General features: G+C 46.6%; 5 protein-coding genes across 5 annotated transcripts; 2 read left to right on the top strand and 3 right to left on the bottom strand.

Moving 5' to 3' along the window:
- Positions 1-2,100: 2,100 nt before the first annotated feature.
- On the bottom strand, positions 2,101-3,261 carry Asppvi_002024 (WD40 repeat domain-containing protein; the record flags this gene model as incomplete). Its single annotated transcript, XM_043307557.1, has 1 exon — positions 2,101-3,261. The coding sequence occupies one exon, from the start codon at positions 3,259-3,261 to the stop codon at positions 2,101-2,103; it is 1,161 nt and encodes a 386-aa protein (XP_043163492.1).
- Positions 3,262-4,310: 1,049 nt separating this feature from the next.
- On the top strand, positions 4,311-4,821 carry Asppvi_002023 (uncharacterized protein; the record flags this gene model as incomplete). The annotated part of the gene is made up of 2 exons (XM_043307556.1): positions 4,311-4,520; positions 4,570-4,821. The coding sequence occupies 2 exons, from the start codon at positions 4,311-4,313 to the stop codon at positions 4,819-4,821; spliced, it is 462 nt and encodes a 153-aa protein (XP_043163491.1).
- A 94-nt stretch (positions 4,822-4,915) lies between these two features.
- Asppvi_002022 (uncharacterized protein) lies at positions 4,916-6,207 on the bottom strand (the record flags this gene model as incomplete). The annotated part of the gene is made up of 3 exons (XM_043307555.1): positions 4,916-5,364; positions 5,414-5,748; positions 5,912-6,207. 3 exons carry the CDS (start codon positions 6,205-6,207, stop codon positions 4,916-4,918), a joined length of 1,080 nt encoding a protein of 359 aa, XP_043163490.1.
- A 4,241-nt stretch (positions 6,208-10,448) lies between these two features.
- On the bottom strand, positions 10,449-11,542 carry Asppvi_002021 (uncharacterized protein; the record flags this gene model as incomplete). The annotated part of the gene is made up of 5 exons (XM_043307554.1): positions 10,449-10,630; positions 10,694-10,762; positions 10,787-10,879; positions 10,927-10,995; positions 11,044-11,542. 5 exons carry the CDS (start codon positions 11,540-11,542, stop codon positions 10,449-10,451), a joined length of 912 nt encoding a protein of 303 aa, XP_043163489.1.
- Positions 11,543-12,727: 1,185 nt separating this feature from the next.
- Positions 12,728-14,640, top strand: Asppvi_002020 (uncharacterized protein; the record flags this gene model as incomplete). Its single annotated transcript, XM_043307553.1, has 4 exons — positions 12,728-12,742; positions 12,788-13,213; positions 13,258-13,710; positions 13,756-14,640. 4 exons carry the CDS (start codon positions 12,728-12,730, stop codon positions 14,638-14,640), a joined length of 1,779 nt encoding a protein of 592 aa, XP_043163488.1.
- Between the last annotated feature and the right edge of the window lie 237 nt (positions 14,641-14,877).

Genomic DNA, 14,877 nt, shown 5'->3' with positions numbered 1-14,877 from the left:
TTCCAGTTCCAGAAGTATATGACTGTAGGTAACATACTCTACCAGGCCACACAGTTTTCATCCTAACCTACTGTAGTGCTTCTTCCGATAATGACATCGGGATTCCGTTCATCCTTATGAGTGAAGCTCCTGGTTTGCCACTGTCAAAAGTTTGGAGACCATCTGGTTCTCCTCAACCTGATCTTACTCCTTCAGCATGAAAACGCACGTCCTACAATGCGGAATATACCTATTCCATGGAAGGAAAACTGCAGTTGTACGCTGATGTTCACGGTCAGAAGCAAGAGTAGCGTACACAGCTTGGGCAAACCAAATTCACTCGGCCAGGGACAGGTGGCGGTGGACTACACCTATCAGGCACTTTTTTTTGCTTCTCAAATCATCCGAGGAAGTCATGCTCAGATGGACCTTGGCATACTAACTGGGTTTCATACAGGTGATCCTCCAATTCATCAAGAGTAATTCCTCCAGTGGAGGCATTATTGATATATTCTCTTCTCTGGTAATCCCAAATAACCCCCCTTCTGCAAAAGATTAGACTGATAATCGATAAGACAAGGGGTATGTTAATGAAACTTACACCCATTGTGTGCAGCGACAGGGCCATTCCCAGCTCATAAGCTGCTCTGGGAGGTAAAGACAACCTTTCAGCTCTTCAATTCCGGGGCAGTCATCAGTGAGCTGAAATACAAAAGAAAATAAAAGTTTAGAAGGAGCGTCGCGAGTCCAGTAAAGTGTGTTTCCCTCAAGGTTGGCGAAGAAAACCGTACGGAGATCATTTAAGGCAATAATCCAGTGTGTTCTGCAGTTGTCGGTTGAGATGAGCAAGGCGCTGACTGAAGGTTCAAGTAGGAAAGACATCGTCAAATTATGGCGTGGGAGCAGCGGGAGTATGAGCCGATATGTTTGGTAGAACCGATATTCGTCGATCAATAAATTGAACACCGGCATAAGCATTAGCGAAGTAAAGCGACGACGATTGGTATGTATAAACCAAGCGGCAGGAGCGATGTATAGCGTCATAGAGCCTAGAATCCTAAGAGAAGTAAGTGTCAATTCCTGGAATCTAACAGCTATGAATATATAGACTACATACCAAGCAAAAAAGCAGCTTGATGACTTACCGTACCGTGTTTTCTGTAGTGACTGCTCTTTTCAGGTATGGAAGAGAAAGTGTAGAGTGAAAAGGAGGCGTCAGAGGTGGAAGCTCAATAGTACTTCCAATCAGTCTTGAGGTCCAGCAGCGACTGATGAGTTGATATTTTGCAGCAACTGCCTCCTATCCGGAGGCCTTAGAGCGTTTGGTTGCGCAGCACGCAATGGTTCTTCGATGTTTTCATGCCCACGAGAACGAAGCTGAGCACGGGCGCTCTTTGAGACTTGAAGCGTCGACAAGGTCAAGTCGAATAGAATGTAGTAGCAATTTGAAGAGCAATCCATTTGGTGTGCATCGGAGTTCCAGGGGGCCAACGAGAAATGCTTCCTTATATGTGTCATCCAGGAAACCTCTATACAGGATTCTCTTAGGGCATCAAACACGGCTATCTCTTTAAATTGCAGGCTATATAAGCCATGCTGCGAGATGCGCAGTGGAGCTCTCGAACAGTCTGGATAGGAGGTCGAGGATATATAATAGCTCGATATATGCATGGTACTAATGACATTCAATCTGCGTATCCCAATGCCCCTGTGCTTTCAATAACGTGTTTACTTGCTAACCTGGACTGCGTTTGTGTAGGATAAGCCGATAGTCAGTGCTCAGCGCTCTCAGCTTAGGCTGTCAGGTCCATTGTTTGTATGACTACTTTGGAGTACTGATTCGCGTCATCACTTGCACCTCACGCTTTCCCGCCCTCCGTCGTATGCTGTAGCCAGTTTAGATTGGATGCTTAACTGAACCTGCGATTGAAAGAAGAAGGTTTTGCCAATTCCCTCATTAGTTCATGGAACATCGTACCGTGACAGTCACATGACCATACAGACATCGAATTAGGCACGCATTGGAGCCTTGGCGTGGATGGATACCACTTTCCGAGGTCTACGAGCCTTTGAGGAAGGGACTGCTCGGCTCTATTTCCTTCGCTTATGGCTGCCACATTTTCAGCTCGCAAAAATCCTCAACTTTCGATCAACCCCTCCGGTAGCGATAACGCAGCGGATCTGGACATCGGAAAATTCTACTCCAGTTACCTTGGCCGTCGCTTTCGCGTAGTCTCCACTGGGCGGCGTCTCAGAAGAGTTCTCGTAACTGGCAGGCGCATTTTTGACAATTCCTGGGGCCCATCTCAAACATGTGATGAAGCGCTCATGAACATCCGTTAGCGTTTTGCACCTTCCTTCTTGGCTCAGGTCCCAGCATCGCAATGTCCTATCGTCCGAAACGGAGAGGAGGTATTTGCCGCCAGGATGGAAGGTTATCGCCCGCACCCAGTTATCATGGCCTATTAGTGTCTTGATGCAAGTCCCGCGAGCATCCCAAATCTTGATGGTCTTGTCTCGAGAGCCGGTTGCCATAAACTCAGCTGCACCACTTGCGAGTGGACCGTGCTTAAGTCCCGCTAAGCGTGCTAGGTACTGGTATGAGGTCGGCGGGGCAAGTGCACAGCATTCAATGACGTGCTGATGGCCATCCATTATCAGTTTGTTTTCAGGCTGGGATATAACAGAAATATTCCACAGCCGAACTGTCATGTCATCCCCCGTTGAGAGCAGAAAATTCCCATCGAATGAGGGACATACGTCTCGTACCCATCCACTATGGCCCTGTATTGTTCTCACACAATACCCCGTGGTGATATCCCATATCCTCAAACTTTTGTCCCTGCTTGCACTGGCAAGTAGGTTCGTACATGGTATGAACCGGACAGCGCTAACGCTGTGGTCATGACCCTGCAGATTTCGAATATTTTTATACCCATCCGCCGGATTCCATAACCGGATAGACAAATCAGAGCTGCAAGACGCCAGAAGGATGCCGCCTGGTGGACCACCGAAGTCAACATCCGACACTGCTCTTGTGTGACCTTTAAGGGTCTTCTCCAGCTCTCCATGTTCCCAGTCCCAGATTTTGATTGTGCAATCATCCGAACCAGAGGCAATTGAGGAGAACACCGGATGGAAAGCGATACAGTTTATGGTATTTTGGTGTGATTCTAACGAATATTGCGGAGAGGGTTTAGGAAGCCAAGAGGTGGGATCTTGGTTGCGCTTGGAAAGAGAGGAAGGCGTCATGTTGTCAAGCTCCGATTGCAATGTCGCCATTCTGGATTCGAGGTCCATTATCTGCAACAGGGGATTGTGCATTAGAATCCAGATCGTTTTATCAGGAGTTAAGATCGGTATCTCTGCTGACATGCCTTTTTCTGCAAGCGGACAACGCTCGTCCACTTTTTCTCCAACAACGTTTCATACTTGCTCATCGTAGATGTGTCAAAAACATCTTCGCTAAGTCTCAGTTCTGCCCTGAGAGAGGCAGCCGCGTTGGGTAGATTATTCGCCGACAAATACGCTATGATTGCCTTGTGTCTATACAGTGTTAGTTCAGGGTACCAGCATCCCAGTTCATACATACAGCTCGTCGGCTTGCCTATTCGTCAATAAACGACTCATGTTTGTACTGATGCCGCAGAGGACCTCCTGGAGGTCTTTCAGCGTTAGGGGGAGCGCAGTTTTCGAGACTCGAGATGGAGGACACAAAAGTGACCACAGGACAATTGTTCCGTTAAATCCCCGTTTCAAATCAGAGAAAAATATGAAACAAACGAAGCAGGATGATCAAGGACAATCGATGATTGTTATTGAAGTCAGAGTAAAATGGCGTCTGTTTTGCGACAAGCTTTAGCCCTTCCCTTGCCGTGAGAACACTAATATCGCACTCAAGAACATCAAGAACTCAAGAATTGTTGATTACGTGGAGCTCAGCGTGTCATATTTCTTGCTCAGTTTAGAGTGTGGAACGGTACTGCGCTTCGTGCTTAACACGGCATCCCTCGTGGTACCTGCCACGACTAAAAGGGGGTAAACAAAGAAACACAGCCTTGGCGAGCGGACCAGCAATAGCTGTCACGAGATCACGGTTCTGAATATTTCCGTGCCGCTCGACATCAATTTAGGTCCATATTCATGCCCCTCCTTACCCCACCAAGATTTGAATAATTACACAGTAAAGGTCTCACAATCAGTACCATATAGCCTGCGGACCATTGGATATTTGATGGTATGTTTTCTATATCAGATGCCGGCGTGGTCTGAAGTCATACTTACTGCACCTTTCAAGTTATGATCTTGAAAATCTTCAATAGTAGTGCGCAATGTCTACAGAGTCTGTTCCCCCTCCGGCTGTTCTCAGTGTAGAAAAGCCGACAACGTCCAAGACAACCAAGGCGTGGATTGAAGTTGAGAAGGAGGTCCAGGCACTGAAGACGCCCAAAGGTACACCGGCTAGAAAGTATAATCCTCCTTTCACAGATGAAAGCGCTTGCGCCGTGCTGGTGAGCGAAGTCATTGTCGACTACAAGAAGGTAAGATTCACACCACCACGTCCGGCGACATTTCGTTAACCTGGTATAGCACGCAAGAAACCTTCATGATCGACCGCAGCAGATATCTCAATGCAGGCGCGGTGGGTTGGTGTTCTTCCCTGGCACCACCCCCATCGGTACCAACTTTATGATAATCAACCCTATTTTCATCGAAGGAAAATCGACGATAGGAGGTATTGAGGTGGATACGAATCACTACTATATCGTTCTAACGGAATGCGACGTCGTGGTCAAAACGGACGGTAAATTAGTGACACTGGCGATGTCGGATATAGGGTGACAAGAGCCGCAAGGCAATTTGTGGGGAAACTAAGAGATCGTGGCTGCATATCAACTGTCTGGATAAACGTACCACATTTCTTCTAGGCCAAGGCTTAGTTATCTTCAACCACGACATCAGGCGCCGGAAGGAATATATCAAAATCCCGCATTAACTGGGCCGCATTTATCGTGTCAAACGATGCGATGTCGAAAGTCTGCATCAACTGCGCTGCATTTTGAACAGATATCAAATCAAAATCCTGCATTAATTGTGCTGCATTCACCGCGTTGAGGTTGAAAACAGGGCTGGTAGTTGGCATTTCTAGACCTTGCACTGTGTGGGGTGCGATATTCCTTTCATCCGCGAAAGATGCAAAAGAAGGTACTTGCGATTCCCCATAGAAATGAGAGTCTTGGTTTGACTGAAACATACGGGATTCGACTGGAGTATTTCCATTGCAGTGGTTGTTCGCAGAGATCGTGCCTGTAGGTATTTCAATCCGATGCGGATCAGGCGGGTTAATCATGTCCGGACACAGGCTATCTTGGGCAAGACAACGACCTGTAACAACGTTATGTGGAGTCCACAGAGAGAGATTCATCGGACAGACCATCAAGTGTTTCACAACCGTTTATTACTTTATTTTTGGCTCGTGGTAGTCCTCGGTCACCTCTCCGTATTTTGGGTCGTCGATTATCAGCCCTGGAGACGCGCTTCTTCCTATCACCACGCGTTCCGTGGTGGCTCGCTGTAAATCCTGACATAGGAATGGTTACCACAGACATTGACGCAAACGTTATAGGCTTTTGTCTGAAGCGCTTGGTAGCATCCTCTATAATGCTCTCACCGGCAAGACGTGAATGCTCGTCCACGTCGAGGCCGATGTCCTCAAAGTGGGAAATGACCGTCTCGACGTCACCTGTCTTATCCAGATATTTCTCGTATCTGCAATTGCCAGGCTATAAGTAAGTTCTGGCAGAAAAAGAAAAGGAAGAAGACAGCAAGACAACCTAAGAGGCAAATTTTAAGGGCATAGGAGCGTACTCACATATACGAAGGAACGACAAACATGTAGAATATGAAACCATAGCCTTTCTTTGAAGCATACCGGTTGTAAATATCTCCCTTAGCATAATCATCTCTCAATTCCTTCATCACGTCCTCTATTCCCAGGTCTCTTGCATTTTCATTATTTTCGCTCAGTATCAAGATTGCGCAGTGTTCCGCTACTTCTTTGGTGAAGCTCTTCCAGTTTGACTTCACAATCAGCATCCGGATGATCTCGTAGACAGCTATCGAGTGAAAAGCCGACCGTATGCTTGTGGCCGTGGTGAATCGTTGTTTCCCGTAGTATAAATCACTGAGGACGCTTTTAGAGTTCAATTCGTTATTACTCGCAGGCATCCCACAACGCCAAAAAAGAGAGCCGTCATGTTCATAGAGGCGAACAGCTTCTGAGGCAACGTCCGGGAGAGTGATTCGGGTGACATTCTGTATCCTCTGCAACGCATCTCTCTTTGTCCGTACTGCGGCGCCATCCGTGGGTGAAGCTGACCGACCAAACGCTTTGTGCAAACACTTTTTAACATCTCCCGGCAAAGAATCTCTGTTTGTAGCAAGGCATTTTGCGATCTATAGCCCATTAGCATACGACCTGGGAACTTCCACGAAAACAGACCTGCGATAAATAATCATTGACACCTATACTCCCACGACAGAGATCAAGGGCTCCCTGCCGTATTTCGAGTGATAAACCATCCTCCATGGTTAATGAGTTGAGAATTGAACGAAAGAACATGCTTGGACATTGGGAATCCTTATTCAAAGCACAGGCAATTATTGTGTTTCCAGAGATTTGAAGCAAACCCCCGCACGCTATACTCTGTCCGTCAAATAGGATCCCATATGGCACCTCATTTTACAATTACAGTTTAGCGTCAATTACGGTCTTACATGGTCCAGATTGGCCATTGATCGTCTAGTCTCCACAGGAGCTATTTGGAAATCGTACTTAATTTTAGATCAGACGAACACCTGTAGATTAAAATAAGTTTGGGGTAGTTCTACATGAACATCGCCTCTCCTTGCAGCCTGTAAGCGCTTGCTGCAGTAATTTCTTTCACCAATCGCATGACTCATTTTCTTGTGTCGCAGTCAGCTCACATATCACCAATTAAGCAGGAGCTGTGGTCAGCAACTATCTAGTATCCCGGCGGAAAAGATGGGAACAATTTTGCCGATTTCAAGGAGGCCCGACAAATCAGTACTGGTGCATTAGCGCTGAAGGCACGACGCAGAGGAGAGAGCAGCTGGTTTACGAAGCGCCATTCAGTAAGGTTCAGTATAGGCTCTTTGAGTGTTTCAGCCTCGGCTTTGTGAATATAACTGATTGGTCGGCGATAGCTTCTCGATGTCGAGGGATGGCTGGCATATGCATTGGCATTTGATAATCCAGCCAGTCACATACGTCAATCAGACAATGATCAGTAAATGTGATAACTTGACGCAAGTTCCAACTTAAGCGCTCCGTCCATATCTTGAAGGTTACAATTCGCCGATATGGAGAGGCACCAGGTATAAATATCAAGCTTTCTCTCCTTCTCGGTTGCCTTACACTTAGTCTTCCTCTCGGTGTTGTGAAAATCAGTGACTTCGAAACCTACTCGCGGCCATTTTATTTGAGAGACCTCATAACCGACCGCTATCGCGCCAGCCAACAATCAAACCAATTCAAGTAAGATCTGGAAATGTACCTCTTCAGTGATCAAGCATTGATATGTTCATAGAGTCCAACATATTCGATCAATCTTTGGCTACCGCGGTATACAGTCAAAGACTGGACTATTCCCTCAAGGACGAGAACAGCAAGGAGTAAACAGAGTAAGTACATTAACGATCATGTCTTCTATGTGATGTTCACAAGGTCTCAGCATCCTCAATCACAATGCCTGCTCAAGTCTGCGGTGACTGTGGACAAACGAAGTACAATAAGTACAGAACGACCGAGTGCTCCAAGTGTCGTGGCAGATATGGGGGTAATATCCTTACCCCTACCGCAAAAGAGTGCAACGACCCGAATTGCGATGGGGGGGTAAAGAGGAGTAACCGAGCAAAAGATTGTGATAAATGTCATGGGACAGGTAGGAAGCTTGTCCCCTGTGATCACCCAGACTGTGTCAACGGGCAGTTCCGCTACGAATGCAAGGATGACTTTCATAAATAAGGAAGGGTATACTACGCCGCCTGGAAATCATCATGTGTTGTCTTTAGTTATACTGGCCTGGCCATACCGCGTCTATTTCTCGTTTGTTGGCTTTTTGTTTGTTTTGAAGTGATCTATTTCTCATTAGTTCCAATTGAAATCTCCAACTGTCTGACGTATTATAATATTTGTTCTTCGCACAAGCGTTTCGCTTTCTCTGCCCACTGCTCCCCCAACTGCCCTCAGATTTCCCTCCTGCTTCTCTGCTCTTCCCTCCCACTTCCCTCCACGCTGCCCTTACCGCCAAATGCCAGAGTTGTACCCAACTTCTCTCCAACTTCTAATCACTATCGGGGAAGTGCGCCACCAACCACTTAAACGGTTCCCAAGGCAGCGAGGTTATTGAATGTTACTTAGACTTGTATATGACTGGTTTCCGGTAACGATATACATACTGTCACCTTATCGTCTACACCAAGATCAGTGGCACTATCCTCCTTAGCTAAATAAGATCTACCGTGTAAGCCGCTCAACTCGCCATGGGTTAGCACGGTGCGGAGACCATACGTTCTGGTTTGCACACTATAAAGTCTTTGGAGAAATGAGTTCTATTTAGTAATAGACTCGGTGCGCGGGAACTAAATCAGCCCTTACAGACTCATAACGGAGATATCAATCTAAAATTCACGAGACAATGTGACATTGGCCGCATGCATGGAACCAGAGCGCAGATTGAGATGAATCTGTGGGAATGAAGCGAAGCCCAACACATCCAAAGCATGTCTTCCGCCTCACGTGATCCTATTGAAGGGTCATGGATATAACATTGTTGGGCCAATTTATCCAGTCATCGGGCGATTTCTAGTTAGACTTGGGCGTTTGTGGCGAGACCGGTCCTGAAAATCTACCAAGGCTCTCCAGGACACTGGGCATTATTATCGTACAGATGCGAATGGCAAAAAGGGGCTCAGCTATCAAAGACGGATATCGGACATACGCAAACCATATGGCACGTACTCCTCGCCTGCCAGCGTGTGGTAGTAACATGGATTTTGCACATCTTTAACTCCCTTTGTTATGTTATTGAAACAATACTGCATTCTAAGATTTATTTTTACCTTGTTTAAAGTAGAGCCGACGGATGCTTGCTGTGGAAAGTTTAATGGTAAGTCTTGTCAATGATGTTCCATAGTTTGTTGATCTTTTATACAATAAAGATACATCTTCTGATGTAGTCCATTGGCCCCGCCTCATATTGGCACAAAATCAAGGCTGACGATTCTGTCGGCAAAATGCATCAGTGCACCTTTTGAGAAATTCAAAAGACCTATGCCAACAGCAGACTTCTAACCATCCAAGAGTAGGTTAGTTATACTCCGTAAAATTTCATTTGCTATTTTCCTTCTGTTCAAAGGACCAACCACCCACAAAATTTGTTATGACATCGGCAGGCAAATCATATACTCGTAGCTTCGCTACTTCTCTTCCTCATAAATTTAACCAGATGATGGGGAGCTTCGATCTGAGAATCTTCTTTCGTTTCGGGCACAATCTGTCGCCTAAACCCACATCATAAGACCAAGTTTCAATAAAAATATTAATACCAAGATCACGTGTCACTTGTTGAGGGGTACTGGGTGCCCCACGTTATCAATCATCAGAAGAGACAATCAACACCATGCATGCCCTCCTCCATGGAAATTTACGTGACGTCCCGAAGAGACCAGTTTACAAACGATCTCTGCCTGTAGCAATATTTCGACTCTTCCGGCAAGGTTTAGTGGGCGTCGTCATAACCCTCAACGGTTTACCGGTTTAAACCAAAGCGTAAGTAGTGAGAATCAACACCAGGCGGTCTTTGCTCACATCTATAGAGGCTCACTCTCACTATAGAATTGCCGATGCGAACCTGGAGCGCCGAGCTGGCAGTCAAGAATTTATCTACCCTTTGGCGCGAAGCTCCGAGCACTGCACATTCGAACAACGAGCATATCTTATGATGGGAGAAAATCTACAAACGCTTGATGTTACAACCATCGCAGAAGACAATGACCAGCTGAAAAGCTTGTTTCTCAATAAGGTCCGCAAAACCCGTCTTGTATTTCCAACTGCATCACATGATTGATGGCATGCTAGACAAACTATCATGGCTGTTCCTTGGAAGGTGAAAATTGGCTGTTTCCCGCTCCACATCCTGCTCTGGTGCGAGGGCCTTATGACCACATCACGGCAATAGTCATCAATATGAGTGGTGGAGCTGGTCGTGTCGATATCATGCTCGCTAACAACTATGTTGACCATTATGAGACTCAAGCACATGGACAAAAAAAAGCAATGCTGGTCTTCTTAAACCCAGGCTACTACTGTTGGTGGATGGGAAATGCTGCAGTCAAATTTATCAATCGCGACGAATGATGCAGGGCATAGAATGCGCTTCCCATCATTAGCTTGTGTATTTCTTTATAATGTCTGCGCATATTTGAAGCGGTATAAGCATCAGCGGCTGCGGTTGTGGCACATTGGGTTTGGGCAGGACTATATTGAACTGATAACCATTTCCTTCTCGGACGGATTGAAGAATGACCTCGGCGCCTGCTTCCGTAAGAGGTATGTACGAGAAGGACCCTAGAGATAATTCTGAAATGACATATTAGTCGATTGATAGATTCCATGTAAGGCGAGCCTTACCTGCCACACTAGACTCGTTCTGGGATTGGACTGGATTCTCTTCAGGCCCCTCAGTAAGCCTAATCCTTGCTGCGAAATGAGACGCACACCTACCCTCCGACCGAGGCTCTCTAGGTACCAGAACATGCTCTGGCTGCTGCGTGGAGAAAGCCTCTTGGTCTGTCCTCCTTTGAACATTCTGTTGTTCTGTAATATCGTTAACTTATACTTGTGATATACTGCACTGGACAAACCTTGGCGAAATCGCTTCTCGGGCTGTGTGTCGTGCGAATTATCCACACTGAATTCGAGATCGTGGTAGCCTAGCAGGAGTGGTCAGTAATCAAAGAGGTAGGGGAGAGGCCACTTACGTTTCTTGAACAGTCGGATATCTGGGAGGTCTGATTTCTCAACGATCGCTAACTGTATTTCCTTACGAAAGATCCAGTCTAGCGGAAGAGACAGTTTTTCTAAGTATTTAGTTGCATTCCGCACCAGGTACTCAAATTCAGTACGGTTCATTTTGGTGATGTCCAGAGGAGTATAGGACACAGCGATGAACAAAAATGTCTTGCAGTCTAAATCCCGTAATTGCTGCCATCGTGACTCCGACGTGGAGTTAGTCTTCTCTCCGCTGTACAAAGCATCGAAGAACTTGCAAATTCGGCTTTGTGCATTGGGAAGAGGGTCCTTTAGTGCAGACTTCAGTATGAGACGCCCTGTTTTCTGTAGCGCATGGTGAACAGCAACCTGTGCCGATAGTCGCGAACACCTAGCTTTCAAGATTTCAAAGGTGGGGTCGTCAAGGCTAGTCTCCCATAACTGTTCACTGACTTGATCCAACGCCTGTATCAACTGGTCGACTGTCATTTTCGAAAGGGTGGATAAATAAGTGCAGATTATAGGGAGGAAATGAAGACTTCGAAATGCCTATGCTGCCTGAGTTTTTCTTTTAGTTCACACTAATAGAAATTTTCGAGGCCGGCTGACTAGCGACATGCTACGTGTCATTTCTTGGCAAAGAGTTATTTTAATCCATCCTGACATTCGTTGAAATTTTCGAAAAACAAAAGCCGAATGAGATTTTCGGAAGACTGCTGTTTACCGAAGCTATCTGGCCTAAGTTCAACAACCAACCATCTATCTATCTATGGCATGGAGAAGGAGAACATGTTAGGGCGGGATTGTGATATATGTTGCATATGAGTCTATTAGTTGATCATGGGCTATACTCATATTGGAATGGCTAGGCACAGCAATCCAAGTTCGAGACCTCCATTGCACACGGAATAATGAAGTTTGACCTACATCAGGATAATTATTTGGAAGAGATCGCCAATCCAACATGCTCGAGCCCTCATCGCGCATCTCGCGGCCCAATGCCGTTTGGGTCGAGCAAGATCAAGACCGTCACCATCACCATGCTTCCTGCGGCGCAACCACGCGTGATGTCGAGAAAAGAAGCGATGCCTGGGAATTTAGCTGCATGCGACCAGGCATATGCGCCGAGATATGTCAGGAGAGTTATACTGGAAGATCCTCGTATAATCCAGGGTGTTCGAGGCCTCCATCGCGCATCTTTGAGCACGATCGAGATTGTCACCCACCCMATACGTCCGTTTTGTACACTATCAAGTCATTGGACAAATATGGCCTAGATAGTAATAGTCTCGCTGCGCCGGAGCTAATCAGCCTATACAGACTCGTAATCGAGATACCAAGCTATGATCCAAGAGCCAATGTGACATTGGCCCCCCAGGCGCGAAAAGCGAGCGCGCATTAAACCCAAAGTATGTGGAATAATTGACATATAAGGACGCCATGTTGCGCCCGTAGACCTCGACCCTTCTCTACTGTGAGACTCATCAGATGATGTTGTCATGGTCATCTACAGCCTGTCAAGATCTGTTATTTTTCCTGAAGTGGCCAGCTGAGCTGCTTTCAAACGTGCGACAGTGCTTGTTTCTTACATCACGAACTTCACACCGCGATTCAGAGTGGTTTGGGACGGACTTGGCTTGTTTCTCTGCGCAAGCTAAGCTAGAGGATACCATTATGGATGACCTTGAAGTATGTCTACAATTGATTATTTTCTCGCAATTGCTAAAGATGCAGTTTGTCCGAGTTTGGATCGATGATCCCGAGTTATCTCCAGACGACGCTGTCTGGCATCACAACTTAGACGATGTCGTCAAAGTCATAGTGCCTCTCCCATGCCAATATAGAAAGCTAGCAGACTTTGCTGTGGACAAGCATGGTGTCGAAAGGGTTCTCGAACGCTATGAAGCTGTGCGGTCTCTGCCGCTAGGCAGCAAAGACCCAATGGTCCTCGCTCAGAAGCCAAGAGACTTAACTCTCAAAAGACTTGAGGCCTGCAAGCAGCTACGTGACGCATACTGTGATCGTCTAGCGAAAATGGACCTCGATGACCAAGACCGCATCAGGCTTGAACGACAACTCAATGCCCAGGGCCGCGCCTGGCTTGAACGACGACTCCGATCAATAGTCGAGGTACTAGACAACCTTCAAAACAGCGTCCAGGTATGTTCCTTCTCCTGCCCGTGCGCAGAGTACTAATATTGAAGACTGTGCGAATATGGTATCCCGTTTGCCAAGGACCCCTGACGCAGGATGCCAAAGACAAGGGAATAGGAGATATGATCCTAGCAGAGGTTCAGCTGGAAGATCCTAGCAATGGGTATGCTCCAATATATCCAAGTCATCGCCCAGCTGGTGCTGTGTTAGTCGACTTGGCCGTTCTGCCGGAATACACTGCGACTGTTCGCTCCAAATATTTGCCAGTGAACTTTACTCCCTTTGGCGACGATGATCCTTTGGTCTGCTCACAGCCAGGTGAGAATATTGACCTGAAGAGAGCTCTAGCTTTCAATCAAGTCTTTTTTAGATATGATCAGGCACGGAGAATCCAACAGTCCCGGGTCCAACTTCTGGGGATTGAGAATGAGCTTATCAGCAACTGGTTTAGTAGGTGCATGAGGGAGCTTGAGGGCCGTGTTAAAGTAATCCATGGTTGTGAGGTAAGGTTGTGTCGGCCCTCAATTCAGCAAATACTAATGATACAGACCATTCGTATATGGTGTTGCAGTCACCAAGAAGATCCCATGACCAGTGTTCGATCGAAAGGCCTTCACGATGTGGTCAGAGCAGCAGTCCCTCTACAAGATCCCCACTACCGACGGGTTGCCGATGATAGGACACTCCATCCAGACGGCGCCATCCTTGTAGACCTAGCTGTCCATGAGGAGGATGTCGGCAGGGTTCTCAGCAAGTACGGAGTTATCGACTTTGTTCCCATGAGCAATGAGGATCCTGTGGTTCTCTCACAATCCAGTGATAAAATAGAAGACAAGCAGATCGCTGCTTATGAAGATATGTTGGAGAGGTATTCTCATTATCTTCGTGAAAAATGCCATCTCCTTAGCCCTATGGCCATAGTCTGGGTTGCTGAGAGGCTAGCTGGAATTGAGAATCAACTGTCGGTCCTTCGTCCAAATTGCCTAGAGGTGGGAAGTCTCCCCTGTTCCTCATTACGTATGCTAATTCTTCAGACCATACGAATTTACTGTCCGAAATACGAAACCCACCCTTGGGAGATTATCCGAAAGCTAGACCTTGGAGATATTGTCAGAGAAGCAGTCCCTCTGGAAGACCAAATGAGCCCTCAAGAGTTGGTCCAAGTCGACCTTGCCGTTGAGCCCAGCGGTGTCTCAAGGGTTCGCGGCCTCTGCCAGTTAGTTGAATTCCAGAGATTGAGTGAAGACGACCCAATAATCCAGATGCAACCGAATGGCGGCCCTCACATGAAGAAGTTCAACGGATACAATTACGTTCTTCAGCGATATAAAGAGGCTCGTTCATTGCGGCAGCTTGATGGGGCTTTGATGCTTTGGTATGAGAAAGAAATTATGGATCTTAAGAGTCACATCGAGAGACTTGGGTATTTCTAGTTTCTGGAGGGTCAGGCTACTATGCAAAGATTGAGGGGACGCAAAAGGATTTTGGCCACTATTTCATTTACCTCCTTTTTTCCTTCATTGAATATGTCTTTCTGGTCGATATTTCGCCCTCTTATAAGGGCAGCGTTGAATTCGGAGGTGTAGTTGCGAGGAATTAATCTGAACTGTGTTTCCGCGGGGTCAGCTCCTATTAGACCAGGCGCAGAGCAAACACGTCAATCGACCCTG

The sequence above is a fragment of the Aspergillus pseudoviridinutans genome, assembly GCF_018340605.1.
Source record: "Aspergillus pseudoviridinutans IFM 55266 DNA, scaffold_11, whole genome shotgun sequence".
NCBI lineage: Eukaryota > Fungi > Ascomycota > Eurotiomycetes > Eurotiales > Aspergillaceae > Aspergillus > Aspergillus pseudoviridinutans.
This window is presented reverse-complemented; position numbering and strand designations above follow the sequence as displayed.